The sequence below is a fragment of the Poecilia formosa genome, unplaced genomic scaffold, assembly GCF_000485575.1.
Source record: "Poecilia formosa unplaced genomic scaffold, Poecilia_formosa-5.1.2 Scaffold82, whole genome shotgun sequence".
Taxonomy (NCBI): domain Eukaryota; kingdom Metazoa; phylum Chordata; class Actinopteri; order Cyprinodontiformes; family Poeciliidae; genus Poecilia; species Poecilia formosa.
In genome coordinates this window covers 1,293,496-1,317,423 of record NW_006800021.1, presented here as the reverse complement: position 1 = coordinate 1,317,423, position 23,928 = coordinate 1,293,496, and the positions used below count along the sequence as shown (strand labels likewise).

General features: G+C 39.9%; 1 protein-coding gene across 2 annotated transcripts in view; it reads right to left on the bottom strand.

Moving 5' to 3' along the window:
- The window catches only part of galnt9 (polypeptide N-acetylgalactosaminyltransferase 9), a 77,375-nt gene extending 54,620 nt beyond the window's left edge, over positions 1 to 22,755 (bottom strand). The window contains exons 1-3 of one of the 2 annotated variants that reach the window (XM_016673823.1): positions 21,489 to 21,567; positions 12,627 to 12,711; positions 5,455 to 5,635 (exon numbers count right to left, since the gene is read on the bottom strand). In XM_016673823.1, the coding sequence (XP_016529309.1) occupies positions 5,455 to 5,621 (167 nt within the window). In that variant the 5' untranslated portion in view covers positions 5,622 to 5,635; positions 12,627 to 12,711; positions 21,489 to 21,567. Of the gene's footprint in view, positions 1 to 5,454; positions 5,636 to 12,626; positions 12,712 to 21,488 lie in introns of both variants that reach the window. The other variant, XM_007557042.2, reaches the window with a different exon arrangement.
- Between the last annotated feature and the right edge of the window lie 1,173 nt (positions 22,756 to 23,928).

The following is a 23,928-nucleotide window of genomic DNA, read 5'->3' as shown; positions in this document are numbered from 1 at the left end:
CGGTCCTGACTCAGAGGCCGGTGTTCTGTGTATCTGTGCTACCCTTAAATCCATCCTACCTTGTGGTAATGCGCATGCGCATATCGATGTTACGTCACATACTGCTTACTTAGCAGATTCCTTATACGTCCTACCTGTTACGGTAAGTTTTATTTAATTTATTTTATACCTGGCTTTCATTAAGCTGCTCTATTACGTCATGTTTTTAGTTTACATGCAGCATCTTGTAAATATATTTATAAATGGCTTTAGTTTGCCGTCTGCAATTTCGTTGCATTGCAGACGGCAAACTCTATTAATCGCCAAACAAGTCATTGTTTGGCGATTAATCAGGACAACATACATTGTTTTGTAGCTATTTTGTCCATATACTTTAAAATATTTTAGTTTAATTACACTCTATTAATAAACTTTGCTAAATAGATGTTGGTAGCGATACTATGTGGGACTGAAGCTGTGTAATAGCCGTGTAATATTAGTGTACATGAGTCATATCCCATCATTTCAGGTGCACAGTGATCTGCACAGTTCGGTGGACACATCGTGGCTGCGCTGCATTTAGTAAAGTCTGTCATACAACGTATTAATGTGCAAAACAGAGTTGCGGTGATCTGTAATTGTCTGTGTTTAATTTAATTCCAATAAAACCCCGTTTCCCCTGTCTGATACTGTTTTATTCTTACAAACTCCTCTGTATTTAAAATATTTTTAAAAGGATCTAATAAAAGCATTAGTGCATACATCTATAGCTTTTCATTTTAAGCAGGTAGGTTATTGTGGTTTTGTTGTGTATATAAATTTTTCCAACGCTAAGCTAAGCATAACTCCTAAGCTTCCACTTCAGTCCCGTCACTCAAATAAGGTTATCCCATGTATTTAACATTAACACAACCCTCTGTAGTTTTCTGTTTGTAAACATGACGGTAGGAGTTTTGGACGCATAGCACTGACAGATAGACTTAGCCATCTATTCGTGCTACGGTAAGAAAATCTGACGAGATAGCACTGATAGTCAGAACACCGGTCTTGACTCGGAGGCTGATCCTCACTCGGAGTTAGGACTGACCTCTGAGTCCGGACCTGCCTCTGAGTCGTCACTAGAAAAAAAATCTTTCTGATCTTTCGTTTTGTAAATGTAAACATTTTCTTTGAAGGAACAGGATTCTCCAGGTGATGTTTGAATTTTTCCACAATAACTTTTTGTCCTCCTGGGTAATCAAGAAGTCCAATTAAATGCAGTCCAGAAGCGAAGTGTAAAGCATCTCTGGCGAGGTTTTGGAAAATCCGTTCACTCAGCTCTTCTGACACCTCTGAGAGAACATCCACATTTAATTCTCCTGTTTCTCTCAAAAGTACGATCAAAACCTCATGGAGTTCTTCCAAAAATGTTTCTGACAAGATCCAGTTGGTGCGTCCGCAGATTTTTCAATCACTTTCCAAAGAAGTTATTTTTTTCCCTGTAATCCGGGGTTGTTTCACCAGGATGGACTTTGTTGGAGAACCTTGTTTTCATGTTTCTTTAAAAAAAGTGAGCTGTGAGTTTTCGTTACTCATCTGTATTAAGCTGAGCTAAAATGTCCAAATGATTTCTGTGTTAACTGACCTGAGAATTAACTGACCAGTTGGTGATGTCATGGACTCTATGACATCACAAAGTCATTCCTCATGACACAGACATCATTTAAAGTCATGCTGATGACATTGTTGTCAGCAGCATGGCAACTGTTGCTAGGGGTAATAATAGCATGCAGTGAGCATGCGCTATGAAAAACAATAGAATCTGTGGCACTAAATACATTATTCCCACAAGTCTGAACTGGAAGTGATCTGTACAGGGGGTCCAGGGAACCAGTGGCCCCTCCACTTTACCACCCTACACATTTTTATTTGGGTTCTGTCTCCTAACAGGCATAGTAGGCAAGTGTCAATGGGACCGCTACATCCCATTGGTCAAACCGAGAAGGGTTTGACCAATTTCTAGTCCCATATTCAGTGCATCGGCTTGTTTTGTTGGGGGCAAAATGAATCGTAGCAAAGAAAAAAAAAAGAGTCGCAGTAATAATAATATTACTAAAGTAAAAGAAAAACGTACAGTGCTGTGAAACTACTCTAATAAGTACTTTTTTTTAAGTTACTCATGGGAAAGTAACCAGATTTGAACATAGGCAACATCATCAGTAGCCTACAGGCTACTTGTTAACAAGCTCGAGGTGCTGTATTGTTATTAGCTAGTAATCTTTTAGCCAACATTAACTACATCCAACAGCATTTGAACTCAGTCGGTTAGTTTGGGTGAAAAACTGTGCAAAGTTCTTTGCGTTGTGCTGGTTTGCTGTCATAATTCTAATATCATTACATTTTATTTTCAGCCCCCTAATTATATTTACAACTTACATTGCTGATGGCCTATCCCATAATCTAAAAAGATTGAAAAAGTATCATTAGAAAAAACAAATAACAGTGAAACTTACAAATGTCCACAAAGAGAAATAGGAAACACTCCATGAAAGACGTAAACAGGCTGCAGACAATCAATTACTTTAATGACAAATTTAGAAGCATTTTTTTTGTTTTGTTTTTCTTCTGTCTAAAGTATCACAAAACTGGCAGGGATATAAGCTTTCTTTGACAAACTCAGTGTTTTCTTTTGTCGATGTGGTTGTTGAGCCAAAAAATAGTTTTATTTCTGGGACAATTAAAGAACAGATTAGTAAAACTAAGAGCGAGAAAAAAAAAAGTATTATATTGTTTTTTTACAGCGTGGGAGGAGAAGCCTACTGAAGCAACAAGTGCCGGAATCCACACAGAGCCCGCAATAAAGGCAGCTTTTCTAATCAGAAACCAGCACTCTTCATTTCTGCCTTTTCATAACATAAAATATTTTTTTCATCAGAAACACTTTAGATGACTTTATTAATTAGCAATCTTCTCTTATTCAACTCCCCCATTCTACCCTTGTCTAATTTTCTGGGCTTGAAAAAGAGCAGAGAACAAAGGGCTGCAGATGAAATGAATTGTTATCCCCCCCGCTAAACCCACAGAAACCTCTCTTGGCCATCAGATTTCCTCTACGCCACTCTGCCTGTTGCCATTGTTCTTTGACACGGTGTAATATAAATGCCACTGGCAGCGCTGATTATCAGCAAACCCCTAGAGTCCCGACTGTATTAGAGCTACATTTAATTTTCTAAATGCTAAATTTCCTTGAAAAGAAAAAAAAAAGAAAGGCCATTAAAGGTCTGTTCTGGGGGGGGAAAACCACCCTTCCTTAACCCCCCAGATAATTCAACATTTGTATAATTACAAGTTTAGAAAGACCAACCAACCATCATCATCATCATCTTCTTCTCAGAAGCGAATGCCTAAAGGAGCTCTCCTTCCCGGCGCTCGCCATGGCCCAGGTCACACAGCTGCCTGAGCTCCAGTGGGAGACTTAAGTCAAAATTTGCCAGAGTTAGACAATAAGTCAAACACGGAAGATGAGGCAGGATTAAATTAAATGAATGGAGGGGGGAAATTCTCAAAGGATGTTTTTTCCAGACGGAGATTAATGACAGAAGCAATAGGCTATTAAGAAGGATGTCAGTGACAGTAACATGATTTGGCTCAAGTCAATGGCTTTTTGATTGTGATCCGCCAGAAGCGTATCGAAGCAGTTGTCTAACGCCTGGTTCACGTGGCAGGATTTTAATAATCTCAGCTGGTTTTCCCAAACCTGAGAAATCCCACACATGACGATAAAACGTCACAGATACATCAGGTTTGATCGGACGGTGTGTGATGTCCAGCCACACCGCAAATGCAGCTCTCCACGAACAGACATATTTCACTCAAACATTCAGATTTCAGACGGGAAATCTGGGAAAACCTCTGGAGATCAGATGTGAGTTCAGAGTAAACAAACGCGGCCGCCTATGAAGAAGCAATGGCGATCGTTTTTAACAGAGAAAAAAACGACACACTAAGATGTCTCTGATGTCTACCGGACTTTCTGGTGAACTCTGGCAGTTGTTTTGACGTCTGTGTATTTTGGATCTATTAAAAAGCCATAAAATACCCAAAATTCGACTACATGCAGTATTGAGTCAACATCACTTTCCAGTCCAGGCACCTTTGTGCAGTATAACCTTGTAATTTGACATCCAGCAGTATTTTACCCTTTGTAAGTTCATACATTCATTCATGGAAACAGTGCAGTACACTTCTTTAGTCTTTAATATGACTAAAACTTTAATATGAGGTAGTGTTTGATGAATGTTGCATTTCATAATTTGAGAGGGCAGGTTCTGCTCTATGAAAGAAGTCCGGGGAATAAAGAGCTTCTTTTGAGCTGAAATAGAGAACATATTTGGACACCATGTTACAAAAACACATCGATTTGCTCACCTGCTCCTGAAATGAAGGGAGGATTTGGTAAGTTTGTGTTCTGATCGTATTTACCAAGTGATAACGGAGAGCTTCCAAATAAATAACAGCTTTTTTAATGTTGTCATTGTTCTTAACCGTATGTATGAAGGTTATACATTGGTGTCATGCAAATTCAATATTAAAATTGCACAGATGAAATGGTGAGCAGCAATCCCACATTTCAAAGGAGTCTACTTTGTTTTTGGAAAGTAATACAGATTTACTCAAACTGAGACCTAAAAGAAAACAAAAACCTGTATTCCTAAAGGAGCCATATTATGTATTTTTCGGGCATTTTATAGCACAATCAAATAACCGTTAACTGCAATTGTTATAAAAATGATCTATACATCAGCTGTGACTTAAAAAAATTTGTTCATATTTTAACACATTGAAATTGGGTCTCTGTCCCTTTAAAAACTCCTGCTCTGTTTGAAACGTCACCTTCAGGAAGTCACCACTACTTTGCTCCTCTATTAACGATGCTGGTAATAACAAAGTAATAACACCATTTCACTGAGAAGTACCTCCTATGATGAGCTCAGGAGATGCACTATTCCACCAGATGTTTGCTAATTGCTGCTGGCTAGTCTGAAGGAGCCGAGTAGGGGAGTTGCGGGGAAGGTGTGAGGCAGAAGCTTGGAAGCTGCAGCTCTGAGGAGGAGCTTCAACATTGAAGGCGGGGCTAGGTCCACCCAGGTATTTTGCACAGTTGAATAGTTGCCAAGGGAGATTAAAGGATTTCTCAAACGTGCATGAAATAATCAAAGCAACACCCCAGGTATGTTTTAAATGAGAGAGTAACATTATAACATGATGCAAAGTTCAGAAAAGTTGATTTTACATATTGCTCCCTAATTTAATAAAACCTGTTTAGTCTTTAAAAAGTAGGAGAAACTTTTTCCTACTAGAAAGAAACTACAAAAGTAGGAGAAAGTCAAGTTTTGTTTACCAGTCTAACCCCCCAGAGGACTTTTCAAGAGAAGGAAAGCACATATGATAATGTGTGGCATTAAAAAAAGAGGAAGAAGCAAAAGGCTGACATACTTCTTAGGTCTGTAGTCAGGGATGCTCCTGTCAAGGGAGATGCGGTCGCTGAGCTGAGCGTTGTAGCCGTACTCCTCATACTTCCCCTCTGCGTCGTGGCTGTCCTCCCCCAGAGTGGCAGCGGCTCCCCCCTGGCCGAGGCCTCCGGGTCCCTCCACCAGCCCCATTGGCTTCGCCAGACCTTTAAATGAACCAGAAGAACAATCATGAAGACACGGGAGGACAAGCCTCTGTGAAAACACTGAGAAATTAGCAAAAGGGGAGACAGGCGAAGTGAAAGGCCACGAGAACGAGCAGCTGACTGACATTTTGTATCAGTGAAAGAAGACCAGTGTATGGCAGCTCTGAGACCCATCAGGCCATTATTACACTGGCGGGAAAGGAGAAAAAAAATATCCCAGAGGATGCTGCTGTCAGAATAATACACAGTGGCTTTCAGAAAAGGAACAGAGGGATGTTTCAGAAATAAAGAGCAAAAAGGAGATAAAGTGGTGCTTTCAGATGGTCTGTCATTAGCAGTTCGATAAAACTGTCTCATTATTACCTTTTTGTATTTTTTGCTTAACATTTTCTTTGTTCAATTCTACTTTCTTCCACCTTTCCCCTGATCTCTCCACTCTTTCTGTTTCCAGCTTGGTTCTCCCTCTAACTCTGGTTTGAGTTTTCTCAGACCCATTTTGGTGTGTTCCCATGGTAACTCAACTTTGTGTAGACCCTCTTTCTCAGAGTTTGTTTTTATTCCACTGTAATCATGTTTTATCTGACCTGCATGGAAGCCCTTTCCTTACCAATCAGACAATCAGACCTTGGTGTTTTTTAGTAAATTATTTCAAAATCAATGAATTATTGTTCACCCATTTCTGAAGCACAAACTATTTTCTCTTGGCCTATCACCTAAACTCCAAATGAAATAAATTAAAGTTTACGGTTGTGATTAAATGTAAAAGAAAAATAAATAAATAGATGACGGGGAATAGATTCTTTGTTAGGAATTTTATTTAAACAAGATCAGCCAACATGTTTTCTAAGGCAGCCTATGAACATTACATTAAACCTTCATGTGGAGTGATGAGAGTGTGCAGATGTTTCTCTTTTTTGGCATTAAAATTTAACAAAAGAAAAAGAAAACCAACAGAAATCAGCTACATGAAAGCTCCCCCCCCCTACCCACCCAGGCCGAACCCACCCTTATTCCCTTGTTCGGACCCTAAACCTCAAACAGTTTGTTACCAAACCGCGTGGCATCTTGCGTCGGCGCCAGGCCTCCGCCGTTGTTTAGCTGTTTAAAATTCAGTGAAATGGCAGGATAATGTCAGATCATTGTTATGCGAGCCGAGTTTCCAGCGCAGCCTCCGCCGAGAGAAGTCGAGTCGCGTCTGTTCTCCGTATCAACAGATGGACACACAGACGAAAAACAAAAAACAAAACAAAAAAAAAAGTAAACAGCGCACAGCAATGAAGAGCTCATCTCTCAGCTCGGGGGCCCTCTAGGAGCCACACAGTAATCACCACGTTTGGATGGCCCCAAATCCTCGGGTGCTGCTGGAGATTTGTAATTGGAGCTGAATGGTTGCAAACCGGCTTCTCCCGCGAGAGGGATTAAGCGTGCCCCAGCGCCGGCCAATGGGTGGCATTTTGACAAGTAAGGATGGGGTTCACATCGCGGACCAGCCATCTGGCATAGCGTCGCACAATAATTCAGATAGTCTGAGGCACGTGGGGTAGAGGGAGGGCCCCTATAGAGGCTTCGTGTGAGTCTTGGAAGCCGGACAGTCCCCACCAGCTGTGTCACCTACTTCAAGTCTCTCCTCCGCCGTCGGCTGTCTGATTGAAGGAAATTCCATAACAGCATAAGACCTGCCTGTCTGATCCACTTCAACATGGACTGGAGGACAGAAAGGGGAAGGGGGCTTTAAGATTCACAAGCATTCTTATATTGTCAGAGTACACCTGACATGTAATCAGTGCTGCGAGAGTCAGCGGGAGTGTTTTTTTTCTTTTTTCCTTTCTTTTATTCTTGCACAGTTCCATATTGATGTAGCTCCTGATAAAATGCTGCTTTTATGAAGCTTGGTCGGTTTGTTGAGGGAGTGAAATTGCACTGACTGGCTTTGATTTTTCTTTTATGTTTCTACCTTTAAACGTTGGTTGAAATTGTTTGCTAAAAAAAACAAAAAAAAAAAAACAAAATCACTTTAAATGCATAAATTCAGATACCTCACTTACTTTGCAAAATTTCTCGCCAAAGCTTGTGAACATGAATGGAAGCTCTTAATGCACATCTTGAGAGGCAGAATTTGGACACAGTTCGCCTGCGGGGAAAGCACTGCACCAACAACAACAGCAACGCTTAGGATTAAGAGCTCCTCTCCTTCCATGACTACATGAGTTAAAAATGCATGCACCCATAATGCTTTGAGGCACAAAACATCAAGCAAGTCAGCTGCTACGCTCCGAAAAAGGAAAACGGAACGGAGGGGCCCCCACAAACATTATTTTACTGTTAGAAGCACTATGCATCAGAGAAAATAAGTACTCTACTTAGCATACCAACATTTTTCACTTAACATGTATTGACATGAAATTCACACCACACCAGCTGCAGCTAAAGAATATTTCTTTAAATATTTGTTGAAACTCACTATATGTCGTATGTTGTATGAGACAGATAATCTGAAAAAAGAGAAACAAATTCAAGCTCCTCTGCCTTCTTACATGTAAACTAAACAGCCAATCAGAGTCAAGAGGCGGGTCTTAGCGCTTTCATGCTCATCCAGCTAGCAGAGCCTGTTGAATGCTTGAACTAGTTAGCATAGCTGCTGATTACAGTGGATAAGCAGTTTTTCTGTAAAACAGTCAAATTATTCTTTGGAATCCATAGTAATTTTAACAAGCTGACTAGGTCAGCTTGCTGACTAGCTGACATTAACACATTTAGCAGCGACTGCATGTGGATGATTGACAGCGCTAAGACCCTCCTCCTGGCTCTGATTGGTTGTTTTTTGTCGGGAGTGGAGCATTTCGTCAGATGACAATAGCAGCTCAGGAAGGAGGAGATGGAGAGTCTTTTCACAAATTATCAGTCTCATAGCAAACTGTCACACCATGGTGACATTTTAACAAATATGTAAAAAATAATCTACTTTTTCTATAAAAGTTACATAACTTAGCTTTGATCCACTCATATACAAAAGCAAAACAAATGAGCCCATAAATAAAGTTGTGTGTAACAAAGTGAAATAAAGGTACTGAACACATTTTTTAGTTTCTGCTCTAAATCTCAACTTGAATCTCAGTTTGTTCACAACTTTAAGCAACTCATTAGCCACTGACTCCTTTTTTAATGAACAGAGGAGCAACATGGAGTGGATGAGTTGGTCATTCTGCTGATTCTCCATTTTCTACCCGCTTTTAGTCATCTGTAAATTTCTAATAGTTTTTTTTCCATTTTTTCCTATAATGCTGGCTTTAGTCGTCTGGCGTGTTCACTGCTTCACGGCTAAAGAGCCAGGAGTCGTACTAACAGGCTTAAATCCCTCTCAGAAATCGGAGTGTCACTCTTCAGGATGTTTTGCCAGGTTTCTAGTTCTCGTCTCTGAACCACGGCCAGCGTCTGGGCTTATGGGAAGCCTTCGTCTTTTTTCTGTTCGTCTGCCGCATAGACGAAATAACTCTTTTTGACTAAAAAGCATCGCAAAGGCTCTTCCCAGAGTTTCTTGAAATGTTACAGCAAAAGCTCACCGCTTTAAATCTCACACGTAATCATTCAGGTGAGGGAGAGGATGAGCGTCTGTCTGGAGAGCTGCTGTGAAAGTCGGACACTTTCATAAATAGGACTTGTGTAGATGGCGATACAAATTAGTATCGTTTTTTTTTTAGGTTTTGAATATGTCACAACATCTTACGTATGGACGGATGAGTCACAAGCATTTGCTAATGTTTGGTTTTGTTAACACAGCTGCTGATTACAGTCATTCTGAACAAACTTCCTTCCAATCATCTGAGCAGCTCTTTCATTTCATTGACTAGGTCATTTTAGAATTATGGTCCGAGTTTTCTTCTCTTGTGTAACAATACCACCTTTGTTTCATCTTCATACTGTCATCAAGAATGTCTCCGAAAATGTTTCCATTCATCCTCTCTTATTTATCAGATTCTGAAAAACATCCTCACGCCACCAAACTTCACTGTTGGTATGATTTTTCTAAGATAATCTGTAGTATTAGTTACAGATTAGCTACAGCCAATACAGCTACAGCTAGCAGAACTTGCTGTGAATGAGTACAAATTCACAATACAGCTTCAGCTAAACAGTCTCAGCTAATACAGCTGTAGCTTCAGCTAATTCAGTGTTTAGCTGAAACAGCTACTTAAAACATGGTGTTTTGAGAAGAAAGCACCATGTTTTCTAGTCAAACCATGTTGTGTGAAAATACTTGTGTGCTTTATGGTTAATGCATTTTTTTCCTTCAGCAGTGGAGTCTTGTGCATCGGACACTCATAGGGGAGCACGTATTCACAGCTCGGTCATTTTGAGGTTATGTTCTGTTTCAGGACTGTGGTCTTGTTGATGACTATATGTCCAGGTGATCACCAAACATTTAGAAATACACCTGTAGCTGACGCTGTCAGTGTTTCGCATCATTAGGCTTTATTATACATAAATTAATTTATCGACTGCTGTGATTTGATGTCTGTGAACGTGTGAAACACTGATGTGTAAAACATAAAGACACTCTGATTCCATTCAGATGGATGAAAACGCTAATAAAAATTTCAAGTATTCACATCTTTCCAATAAGGCATTTCTTTTTTCACATTCAGTGTTTCCAGTACTATTGACACACCGCACAGCTCTGACTCTTTTATCATTTCACTCTGAAGCAATTACAAGCCAACATCTGTTTGACGCTCCGTTCCCGTCTAAAGAATCAGCTGGGTGCAGATACTTTGTAAGCTGGGCACCAATTTAAATCTCATTGTGTCCGTGTACGCATCTGTCTCACTCGCAATCCATCATATGACTTAGTAAACCTCCACCGGCTTCGACTTGAAGAGGAAACTTCCAGAAAGCGTTTGATTTGCCTGCATGAAAAACAAGTCTCGTTTTCAAAGATGACCCTTTTTTTTAGTGAAATATTTAAGAGGAAGAGTGTTTTTTATGTATGTCCAAAGTGATGCAGCTGAGTGCTAAATATCGATGCTGAGGGGACGACAGGGGGATCCTCGTGATCTTTTGAAGAGGAGGAGGGAGGGAGAAAAAAAAGTATCTTGTTGGTTTAAAAGGATTCAAAAACCAAAACAAACCTATGAAATATTAAGAGCCCACAGAAGGGCTTCAGGAAGTCTAGCTTTTCCACTTATAACAGCTGCAGGCACATCAAGGGGACAGGAAGCGTGATTTGAAAGCAGAAAGTAGATCTCTAAGTTTTCAACATATAAAGCCCAAGACAAAAGTATGACAAGGAAAGTTCACGCATCTGAATCTCATTTATAATACATTTGCCGTCATTGTTTTTTTTTTTTTTTTTTAAAGGATAAATTTAATTTTTGTCAAATGCCAAACAGGACACAAAGCTACAATTTAACATTGCATTTCAATCAGTATATTTTCTAACATAATGTGTGTGATAGGTTCACTGCAATATTTGAGCAAAATGATCTACATTGCTTGGTTTGGCATGAAGTTTAACATGTTGCTCCCTTTGTAGCCACATATGCATTTCTTTCATTCTTCTACCCTTTTTAAAATGTCTCAAGTTTGCAATCCATGTCAAACTAACAGCCCAGTCTGACTGATCACCATCTTTCAAACATATTTTACAGTCTTTGTTCCAAAGACATGAACCCTGCAGCCTCAGCAAGCTGTTGTCAGACATTTGTGTCATAAAACTAGCAGCACCATCATCTGACTAGTGCTGGTGTTGGATCAGGCACAACTGCAGCGAGCATTTTTATTCAAAAATAATTATGTTCCACACCTGAATACAGTTTTGCTTTTGCTATTAACTTTCTTTCTTTTTTTGTTTGAGTCACTCTATGACCATTCTGAATGTTACAGTCCCTTGCAAACCATTCATAACCTGTGAACGTCTCCATGTTCCATCACATTACAACTACAAATGTATTCGGTTTGGATTTTATGAGGCAGAGCAGCACAAAGGAGTTAAAAATTGGGAAGTAGAGTAAGTAGAGTTGTTTATTTAAGGTACACCGGGTTCATTAATGCAAATATATTAAAAACATACATTGTTTAGTTTAATAAAAATAATAATAATAATAATAATAATAATAATAATAAAACAATTCTTATTGAACTAATTTTGAATATGTATTTACAGCCGTAACACAAGTTGTTAAAAATGGCTGTTGTTCAGTCAGAATCCGAAAATACAAATTATTTATTTTACTCGATTACAGTGGTATTTGGATTCTTCATTGAAAGTCTATTGGCATTGATATGAGCACACGCCCCTCTGCTACTGAATCTTACCATTACCTGCATGGTAGCATGTCTCGTAGCATGTCTCCCAGCAAGCAGCATGCATAACGCATGTCTCGTAGCATGTCTCCCAGCAAGCAGCATGCATAACAGAAAGACATCAATAATCAGTCTTATTCTCGGAGGCCACCTGCTGATTGTCAGGTGAGTCGCTGAATTCATTAACTTTATTCCCCCGCCCCCCTCCAAGTCTAAGCAAAACTGATTTTAATCTGTTTTTGAAGCTATGTTCAACCGGCTGCTCATCTGCATATCTTTATTGGAATACATTTCATGTCATCGGGAATCACGGCGCCGTCCGTCGCACGCTTCACAATATATACGCACACGGAGATGCGTATCATCCAGATCTACTCTAAGCCCAACACGTTTGTCAGCGTGGAAGACAGTGAATGTGACATTTACCCCCCTCTCTCATCATGCTTTTTTTTTTGCTCCAGCGGGTTTGGCATATAAACAGCCTTAGTGTCTTTGTCATAATTGTGCGTCATAGATAAGACGTATATCTGGTGCTGCAGCTGAGCCTCTGTGGCCTCCATCCCCGTCAGCACCTACGCGCCGGGAGACGAATGGCAGTGACATGCGTGGCTGATGACAGAAGCCTCAGTGTGACCATGAGCTGTGGGACAACAGCCTATATCAAAAAAAAAAAAAAAAAAAGACGACGCAACTGCCGCTGGTCAGATGGGGGAACCCAAGAGCAACGTCTGGATTGACGGAGCTTTACTTCAGAGCGTTTCTATGTGAGCAAGTGACTGGAGAAAATGGTGGACAGTGGAAAGGAAGGTCAGGGATTTGTATTCTCCTGCCGAAACAAGACGGCCATAGATAATTTTTTTTATTAAACTGAACGAATCGATACTGACCACCTGCATGCTGGGAGAGCTGGCGATAAACAGCCAGGTTTATACAACACGAGCTCATATTATGTAGATCCCCTGTGAACTAGACTAAGACTACCTCGAGGCAATCAGTCACTGCAGCATCCGGTCATCCTCCGTCTTCCATCTGCACCAGTATTACTCTTTAAAATCCATTTCCCTTGACAGAGAGACAGGATGAAAATAAAAAACAAACAATAAAAAAAACTCTACACTTGCAACTTCACGAGAAAACAATTTTTACTTACAGCAGAGTCTGGGATTTCTTCCCTTCACTCGTATTCTCTCCGGTAGATTTGCTACCGGGCCAATAAGCAAACAGAAGGTGAAGTTATGAACGACGACATCGATTTTCTGTTTTAGATTTGTAGCCTGCCTGTAGCTTTAGCAGTAGCAGCGAAGGGAGTGAACGAAGCCTTTCAGTCCATGTTGCACACGTTTTCCAATACTGAATTAATATCAGTGGCCATCTTGTTTGGCTCAGTACCTCTCTCTTTGCAGTGGAGGATGGTTGTTTACAGTGAAGGCAATTTCCGGTAAGCTTCATAGCATCGAATTGGTGCATTGCATACGTTATGGTAAAACATTAGCAACTCGGTAAGTTTTAAAACTTCAACAGAGTCCACATCTCAATAGCCAAGAACCCAGATCATCTGTACAAAGCAAATAATATAGAACGACTGGGTGGTTTTTTCCAGGCTACATCCCTACAGCTAAGTGCAAGGAAACTGTATTATCGGTAAGGAATTCAAGGAACCGGTTGTAAGTCATACACCATCGATAAAATAGCTTTTCTACACCGAGGTTCCTTCATGCCACATCCCTGACCCAAATATGCTACTGTCACCACGATAAAGAAGAGACTCACACTGATCGAGCATCACGCAAAGAGCACCGATCGCCCACAGGGGACACCAAAAAAAGACCAAAAATGTGTTAAACATGTTTAGCGGATATAACACAAAAGTGGCGCATTATTCCCTTCGAAAAGGCAGGAACAGCTGGGGGCGGATACGTGAAAAGAAGAGACAGCAGGATGATGCTCATGTGTCACTTGTACTCTCTCTCTCTCCCCCTGCTGTCCGTATCTCATCCTACTCTGCGCTGTTTGTGCACAATTTGAGAGCGGCAGTGAGCGGCAGTCTGTCGGGGTCAAGAGAGATGGAAGTAGAAAGAACCTCCGGAATTATTTTACTGATTTAGACAAAAAAAAGAAAAAGAAGTTATTCACTACTAAAGCAACACTGAACTTCCTCGAGCAAACCAAGAAAACATGAGAAATGAGAAATACAAAAGCAACAAAATCATGAGAAAATAATCCTACATTTAGCCTGTTAACGTTTGTCCTGCACAAAAGTGACTTATGTTGAACAGCAGTGTCAAAGTCGTTTGTTGTTTATATAAAATAACATGTAATGTAATGTGAAAATGCTCTGATGACTTTCAGGATTTCTGGATTTGGGGGGCTTTTCAAAGCATTTGTGCTTAAGGCACCCACATGACTAGCACCGGCCCTGTTAAAGAACCAGAATCTCGCAAAAGACAGTATAGATTACTAGTAAAAAATTAAAGGCTGTAGCAATTCCTGCTGTTGTTGATTTTTATTGTTGTGGTGCTGGATTAGTCTGACCTTACTGTAGTAGAACAAAAAAGAAAAAACATTTTCAATCTTCCAAAAATAGTGGAGAATACTAGGAGCACTGCATAATACCGACCATCTATTGAATTCTTACCAAACTGCAAAAACAAACTGCTTATGAACCCATCTCCTCTTCCCTCTTCACTACTTCGGTCAACATTCACCATTTTTTTCTTGAGTAGATAAAACTGAATGTCGGGTTCCTACATACCTGACCGTGATAATAAACATCATACCAATAACTGCTGGAGAGAAATATTTTCGAGAGAAAATGGAAAAGGAAATAGCACATTCAGTCTACCATCATCAGACTTAATCCACTCGAGCTGAAAGGGAACGCAGCGAAATGGACATCGCCGTCTCGAGAATAATTGCTTTCGGCGTCATTCCACACATGCATACGGATTCGTTTAGGACCTTTGCACTCACGAGACCCCCAGAAGGTGAGCAAAAGAGAAGCAGCATTTACAGATCCTAATGCAACGCTTGGGGTCAAACGCTGCTTCATATTAAGCTTGTTAACAAGCCCCCCTTCGTCTGATTATTCCAAGGCTGATGGTGTCAACAGCACTGCTGATAACCCTCTTGTCGCTCATTTTTGTGCAGAAAAGGCTTCGCTGTTTACTCGTTGGGAGACTGGTGACCGTCTACCAGACAAACCGTAAAAGAGGAATCTCTCCGACTTGTTTATTGTCCTCCAAATCTAATTGGTCCCTACTGCTGCTGCTCCGATGGCATGTCATTGGTAGGCCATAAACAATGAAGGAAACGGGCAATTACCTCGTATTGCTGGTGGACATGGTAATAGTTATTTGCACACTGAGTCCCCCTCTTAGTGTGGTTATTCCCTACAGCAGGAGAATACAATTTGTGGTCTCTGCACAAGTTAGGCAGGGATGGGGGGGGTGGGAAGGAGGCTGTTGACCTGCACTATGAGGACGTGATTAAGTATGCCATTAAAGAGTTCAAAACAAATCATGGAGAAAGGCGACAGCTAGCAAATGTTTCCACGCACCCTTGGCTCTGTTCGAGATAAATTGCGACTGAATTGCAGTTCTCCTATCGAGACCTACATTTCACAGAGAGACTGTTTGCAGACGGTAAATCAGAAATTGTCGGAGTCACGCTGAACGTCTTAATTTGTTTGAAGAATAAAGTTCAGCAGTTTGTTATGTTAAAAATCGGTTTGAAATTGAGCCTAACGGCCTGAAACGGAGTGAAAAGATTCAGAGTAAATCTAATTCATCAAATGTATATCAAATATCTGGAAGGCTTTATTGGAGCCACTTCAGCATCAGAAATGCTTTCATTCTGCTGCGTTTGAACGCAAATATTCGAGCGACAACAGCAAGGCTGGCAATTGTGGAAGCTGTTCTTTTTTTTATGTTTGTTTCTCCTCTTTTGAAATCTTCATTTTTGAGGCACAAACAACTTTGGACTTAACTGTGTCAGATGTGGGACCTGGAACCTGAAAATAATTAAAGCTGACTTTTTGCACTGGACGAGAATGGACAAAAATGAAAGTTTTACATTAATTTCTATAATAACATAAGACGACACGGAAACAGATTTACTTTTTTTTTTTTAATGATACATTTATTTCTTTCCTCTAAGCCACATGCGTCAAAGTCAGGGTCCGTAGGCCAAATCTGGCCCACCATAGCTTTTTATGTGGTCCTCCAAATTCTAGACTAAACATTAAGTCTGCTTGAATATTATGTTATCAGTCAAATCAGTGCGGTTTTCATCTGTTTACTGCCAAATTATATCAGTCAGATTTAAAAAAAAAAACTCTTGAAAACTTTCTTGATTGCATTAATCAGCTGCCTCTGTCTTAATTGATGTCAGATTATAGTCCATTTGTTTACAGCAAGTAATAAAAAGTCACATTTACCGTCATAAATAAATATCACAAATATTTTTAAATTATTACCACAAACACTTTAAATTTTATTGCAAAAAAAAAAAAAAAATCACAAAAATAATCACAAAATCCTGGCGGGACTGAAAAGATGTTCAACAATATAACATAATATATTATATTGTTGGGACTGATAACATAATATTCAAGCAAATTATTTAATTTTAAAAATTCATTGATATTTTAACAATTTGTGATCAGGTTTTATCAGGATATTCTGGCACAACTGTCCCTTTAAGAGCATTCATGATTTTGATTTGAGCCAAAACCAAAATGAGTTTGACACCCCTGTTCTAAGCCCACCGGGGGTTTTACCTCAGTGTTTACTTGCATTATCTTCACAAACATCCGAGTGAATGAGAGGATTCAATGTTCAGTCTGAGAGCCTAACGCTGCTGGCTCTATGCCACAAGCTAAGCATAACTCTAAAAGACAGTGACCCTCAAAAATGTGCCAAAGCTCCAGCATTACAACAGGATCAAGGCCAGAAAAGCCTGCATTTCTACTTTGTAAATATGAAACAGACTAAAAATAAAAAAAGGACGATTGTGAAACTATCTAAGCTGATAAGATACTGCAACTAAGCTGCAACCATTCTCCTCTGTCATACATCATGTTCCAAGAATATTTTTTTATTTGGACGTAACATTTTTGGCAGCTATTGTTGAATGACTTACAGCTGTGGTAAACTGAAATCATGCCCAATTTTAAATCTATATTTTTATATAATTTCTTCCCTATCAAAAGGGTTTTGGAATATGATGGATGTTTGTTTATCAAAATACATTTTGGACAGTATGGTAGGTATTGCATTATAGCATTGAATTGAAAATATGTTCTAACCTGGTGAATACTCACAGGTTTAAAGACAGAGATGTTACAAGATCTCACCATATTAAAACAAAATAAAATCTAGTCCCACAAAAAGCTGCATTTTAAAAATGCCATAAATTTATTACCGATGCTGCCAACAATGTAAAAGGTAAGAATCAGCTTCTGTGCTGAAGTAAAGGCCTATTTCAGTCTTTCTGTAAATTCCTCTATTGTGCACTGAACTGAGATACCTTAGAACAAAGTTTCTGATGTACAAAACCTTTATTCTGCTCATGAAAACAGAATCAAAAACACTTCAAAACCTCTGACACTTGCACCACCTCAAAATTAAGCACTAAAAGAAAAAAAAACAACAACACAGTCTAGCCTAAACTGTAATATTTCACACTTATTAAAATTGTTTTCCAACTGTGAGATATGTGAAACCTTGACTCTGTGAAAACAAAAAAATGGCGTCTTGTAGTTTAGCTTTGGCTGTTTGTGTCTTCTGTCCAGCAGCCATTGTAAGAGATTTTTAAATACCCTAAAAAGCTAAGGAAAGAAATTTCAATGCTATCTTCAATATTTGTTTTAGTGAAGGACACATGGGAGCGGTCTTTCATAAATGGAAATGTCTAACAGTTCTCACTCCTGCAATATTGAAGGTGGAATAAAATAATTTTCATCAGTATAATAAGTGGAGTTCATGAAAATAAAAATGGGGACAAGAGGCACAACAAGATGTCTCTCTTATAGTTTTGTTTAATTCTGGTTTGCTGTTGTCCAATCAGTTGATTATATGTTACCTCTAATTATAGAATCAATATATGCATTATGTATAGTTGCCACACAGTAAAAGCTTAAAGTACCAAATATATTTTCTGAATCTTCAATGCCATCTTCTCTAGATTTCAAATTGTTATTAGACACAATATTAGAAGTGATTAAACAATCCAAGGGAATTTTCATACTATTTGATAATGCACTCAGTCTCAGTGTTATTTACTGACTATATTACTCAGACTAACTGACCAGTGAGTAATAAGTTAGATAATACTTTTGTCTTTATGTAGGTGCTTAAAGTTTTATAAACTAAGCACGCCTGCTACAGCTTAACAGAGTTAGCAAATGTCTGAAATGACACATTTTAGCTGGAATATACTTTTGAAACGTCTGCAATTTGCCGTCTCACTTCTTCTTTTAATCAGCGAATCAGTCTTCCATCAGCAACGCTGCTGGATCCGAGCGTGATGTAATGTAATAAAGCGGCGCTGTACGAGTCGCAAGATTAAGAACATTTTACTTGTTCTGTGGGCGAGCGCAGCACAGTGGGAGAAAAAAAAAATACTTTATTCAATAAGAGATAGTTTCTTTCATTTCAACAGTGAGATGCACAGTAGACAGAATGAAAAACTATTCGTGCCCCCCCTCACCGACAGGCACGAACGTTTTCTCGATATAACAGAAAAGAGTACATCTGAAGATAATGTATTGTTCTACACTGTTTTTACACTTTGATTATTTACATCTAAACCATTAATTGAATTACTAAGAAAATGAAAACTGGGTCAGCACATGGGACATACCCTAAGTGTTAAAGTTACTTAAATACTATCATAAAGGATTTCCCAATAGAATCACAAAAAGATGGCCCCCACAAATACAGCAGACACAATATATACTACACTTTACCTACCAGTAGAGGTCTTGATATTCAGGTTGGATTGTTTATAGTGTTAAGGTATTATAATCTCTTATGGCTGTTAAGATTTTGTCACAACAAACTTGTGTTTGTTTTTTTGCCTTTCATAGATAGACAAACAAAGTTGTTCGGACCATGATGCCAAAGATACATCCAGAGATGCAATGAAATGGTTTCAAATCGATGTATACAATCACAATATTTATCGTAATATCAGTCTATGCGTAACTGCAATCACAAAGGACTGCTTTGATGCGATATTTTGTTAAACAATACAAAATAAAATTCTATAAATATATAGTGGATGGAGTGTAGCCGCCCTTAGTGCCCAAATATGATGGATGTCTTTAGTGGTTGAGATGCTAACGCTCAGGGAGGATGGGGAAATTGTGCAATTTTAAAGAAAACAAAAAGTCAAAAAATATGTGTAGAATCATAATTATAAGTATTGCAATTATAAATGTACCTAACATTTTGCAAACCTAGTTAGGATGAAGGCTTATTTGTAAGTTAGAATGCCCTAGTCAAAGTCTAGTCCAGAATCTAACTGGCGAGGTTTGACGACTGAAGTCCACGGATGCTCCACTTAGAGTTTGACTCCGCTTGTGCTTTTCTTCCAAGAAAACTAGGCAACAAAAATTGCTGATGATATGCAAGGACTAGCAGCTAATGGCAGCGAAAAACACAAACACAAACCAGATTTTCATTTTTTTTTTTTAAACTGTAAAATATTTTGAAAACCACATGTCATTTTAGCTCTACTTCACAGTTTTTGGAGCTTTTTTTATGTCTCCCTAGCATAGTAGATATTACCATGACAACATATGGAAAAAATAAAGGGATATGTATATCCAAACCCAAAACACCCATCTGACTGGAAGATTATGGATATAAAAGGGTTATTGTCTCTTAAAATATGATTTTGAAGTGACCAAACCACAGACTAACACCACCAAAGCAAACTGCTTGGTGAAAATTATTTGTAGGTGATGCTGCTGTCGCCAGTCAAGCCCGGCGTCTGTTATTTAAATATCTAATGTGCACACAATTACCGACCAAACACTTACAGTCACTGTGAACTTTACAACAAGTCATTTACTGGGAAGGTTGTTAAAAGAATATAGTCCAGTAAAGTCTGAACGGACGGCACACGCAGACGGCATCGCACTCTAATGGAGAGCCTTGCTTCATTAGCCTCCTAATAGGCCACCAGCCAAACCTCGCCAACCTGGTTAATGCAGTTTCATGTGGGAAACCAATTATTTTTCAGTGTTTCACAAAAATAAAAATGAGGCTGCAAGATTACAAAAAAAAAAAAAAAAAAAAACACAGATCCATGAATTAAGGTCCACATAAAGGCAAACTCATGAGACTGCAAGCTTGTGTTGACAAGATATTCTACAGTTCAGAAAGGCTCTGCAGTGGTGTAAATAATAGGAGGCTGTTTTTCTTTTGTATTTGGACATAGAGATGTTTAACATCAATCATAGCAATACTGAGAAATTCAAGCGGCACAAATAAATTACAAAAACTGTAAAATGCAACATCCCAATATCTATATATATATATACCTACTTAAAATGTCTCAAATTAGACACATCATTAGAACATCATTCCTCAGCGTTTTGAAGGACGTTTCCTGTGTATAAAAGGTCAGAGTTTCTTGCAGTGAAACTCTGACCTTTTTTTTTTTGTCAGTGCAAAAAAAAGAAAAAGACAGCTGTCTAGAGCATTCAGAAGCAAAATTGCAGCAGCTTATATTCAGATAAGCTGCTGCACCTCAGGGAGACCTAAAGGAGGTCTCAAAAGAATTTCAAATCAGTCATTCTGATTCTTTACTGAAAGTCGTTTTGCAAGAGGAGGACATTCAAAGCAGCTGCCGACATGCCCGAGTCCAGCTGTCCGAGCAAGCCGCCGCTTCTGTTCATTTTATAACATACATTTACATTCAGAAAGAGAGCGCATAAGTTTAACTTCAATGGGAGAGAACAGCTGCAACATAAGGAAAACATGAAGGCTAGATTACATTTTCCACACACACAAAAAGAGAAAGGCAGACAAAGACTGGGACTTAAGTAAAACTGTTATTATGACAAGATGGGTCGATCTTTAATATTTCAAACACAGAAGCGGCATTCTAGGAACATGATCTCAAACCAGCTGTGAAGCACAGAGCTGGAACTGTCATAGTTTGGGAATGTGCTGCTGCAGCAATTTAAAAAGGTGCTTGAGAAAATTGTGAGCTCATCAGTTCAAAAGAAAAATATAAATCAGCTGAGAACATTTTGATCAGACAGATGTCCGGTATTGCTGACTGACTGCATGAAGCATGCCACTGAAATTATTTCAGCCCAAGACTTTCTATAGGATCCTCAGATAGAAAGTAGTTTTTGTAAGAATTTTTTTCTGCCTAAATCTAAAAAATTTAGATTACGCATCAATATGTGAACGTTTCTTAATAAAAAGAATAAATGTGATATCCTAGTTTTTTTCACGACTGTCCCTCTTATTCATGTTTAGTCATTTCGCCCATCTCAACTTAAAACACTTGCCCGCTTTTTAAAGCCACGTCCTACCGTTTAGCTGATTGTAGACCACATCCTCCAGCCTCTCCAGCCGCTGAAGAATAGACTGCCTGTCCACCAAGTTGGAAACTTTGCCATTCCTGGCTCTCAGCCTCTGGTCGGAGAGGCGCCCCAGCTGGATGAGCTCCTCGGATCGGTCCTGGATCCTGCAGTACACCGAGAACAGGATGATCCCCACGAACACCAGGATGTTGACGGTCAGCAAAGTTTTGATTTTGCGTGCCACAGCCATGAAAAAATAAAACAAACAGAAAAGAAAAAACAAGTGAAGGGGGGAGGGCGGGAACACTGGCCGACCCAGTCAAGCCCGGCGGTTGTCCCGGCGTGGCGGAGGCTTCGGTGCCGGCTGGTTCATTCAGCACCACGGACAGCTCAGGAGGCTGCGCTCGGAGTCATGGAAGTTCAAGAACGGAGGTAAAAAATAAAAAGAAAAAAGAAAAAAAGAAAAGAAAGAAAGGGAAAAGAAAGAAATTGTTGATCAAGCCGGAGTACGACGCTTATTATTGTTATTATGTTTACGGGCTTCAACAGGAACAGCTTTACGTGCTCAGCTCCCCCAAACACTACGCCGTACAAGCGAATACTGAAGCCAGGGGAGGCACATCCCCTCCAAACAGCGGACGACAGTTGCAAAACATCTCTTCCCCCGCAACGTGGGAAGTCGCCAGCTCCGTTTAACCCCGACGTGTCTCCTCCATCGTGCAGGTAACTCTCCCTCTCTCTTTCTCTCTGCTTATGGCCGCTTGTCCCGAAGCATTTCCTCGCCGTCACCGTTTTTCCCTTTCGGCGGTCGCTCGATTTCCCCACCCCCTTCCCCACCTCTCCCGCTCTCAAGATACGAACCCAAGGTGCGTCCAATAAATACGAGCTCGCTTTTTTTTAAGATAAATAAATAAATAAGAGAAGAGAAGAAGGCGGTGTTTCTCTATCTCTCCCTTGTTTGCTTCTTTCCTCCTCCCGTCAGTTCATCGCAGCGCCGAGCCTCGCCGAGCTGCCGCTGCAGCCTGGAGACGGGTTGAGGGCAGATTTGCGCTTAACAGCAAGCCGTCGCTCAGCGTCGGTGGGAGAAATGCAGCCGAGCGATGTGGCATGTTGTCCCTCCTCTCCTCTCCTCTTCTCTCCTCTCTCCCAGCCTCTCTCTGACAGGGAGGAAGAGCCGCCGCTGCGTCCTGACGTTTAGAGCCACTATCATGAATATTCAGGAACCGTGTTGGGCTGACTGGAGGAGAAGCGCGCGCGCGCACACGCACTCTCGAGGAGGGGGAGAAAAAAAAGAGAGAGAGAGAAACAGAAAACAAACGTTTCCACTCGGCAGAGCAGCCCTCTCCCACTTAGTGAACTGTGAAAATGTGCGTGAAGATGCGAGCTGATCCGTGATGTGAGGTTAGAACGCTTTCCATACACTGCGACTTAAGTCTGACCATTATGCAACCGCCCTTGCACGCAAGAGCGATTCTCATCTAAATATCGCATATTAAAAACTCATACGGTGTTATCTCCTTCTGTGAAAGGGCAGAAGGCCCCCGACCCCCTTCCAATTTTGTCACATTCCATCCCCAAAACTTCTTGTTCTAAATTATACATTTTAGAGGAAAGATCTTAAAAGTGAGGTACGCATTGATATTCAACCCCTTGAGTCAACCCTTTGAAAAAAAAAAAAATCACTTTCAATGGCAAAAAAATCTGCAAGTCCTTTTGGGTACTATCGGTTTTTGCAGTCCACTGACAATCAGTTTTCAAGCCTCGCCTGACGGGCCAATTCTCCAGGGTTATAATCCATGTCATAATCTTGTGCATGCATATGATTGTAAAATATGTTTATATATATATATATATATATATATATATATATATATCTCCATTTCAAAGAGGCACCCTGTGGCTGGTGGCTTTTAAAGACTTCCCTCTGTAACCTGCCTCCTGTAACAACCAGCTAATTATGACGGTAACAGATCCTGCACAAAGATGCTGCCTGTGTACTTTGACGTCTTGGCACTGCCAGAGGACTGGAGCAGTGTCCTCCGCGGCTAGTTTTGAGCTTTGCGATCAGATGGTAAGGAGAAGTTTAAACCGTGGTTTGTGTGAATGGAGGACTGTAGTATCCGTGATGATCTTTGAGGTGAGACAAACCAAACGGTTTTACTCAGCATCATCACAGGGACCTGCAGCCAGAGGTGCTAATGCTGGTTTCAAAAAGCCTCTGACACCCAATATGCATTTTGGGGAATAAAAAAAAAAAAAGAAAGAAAGAAAACAATCAGTGATCAGTCCTTATCACCTTTGTGTGATGGCTCCGTCGCTTTCTTCCTGCCACAGATCACCTTAACATCCGGGCCAGAAATTTTGATTTCCAGCTTTGTCTCACAGTAGCATATTCAAAATCATTTGTTTTGTATATGTAGAGTCTATAATTAGAATTTCTGCAGCACCT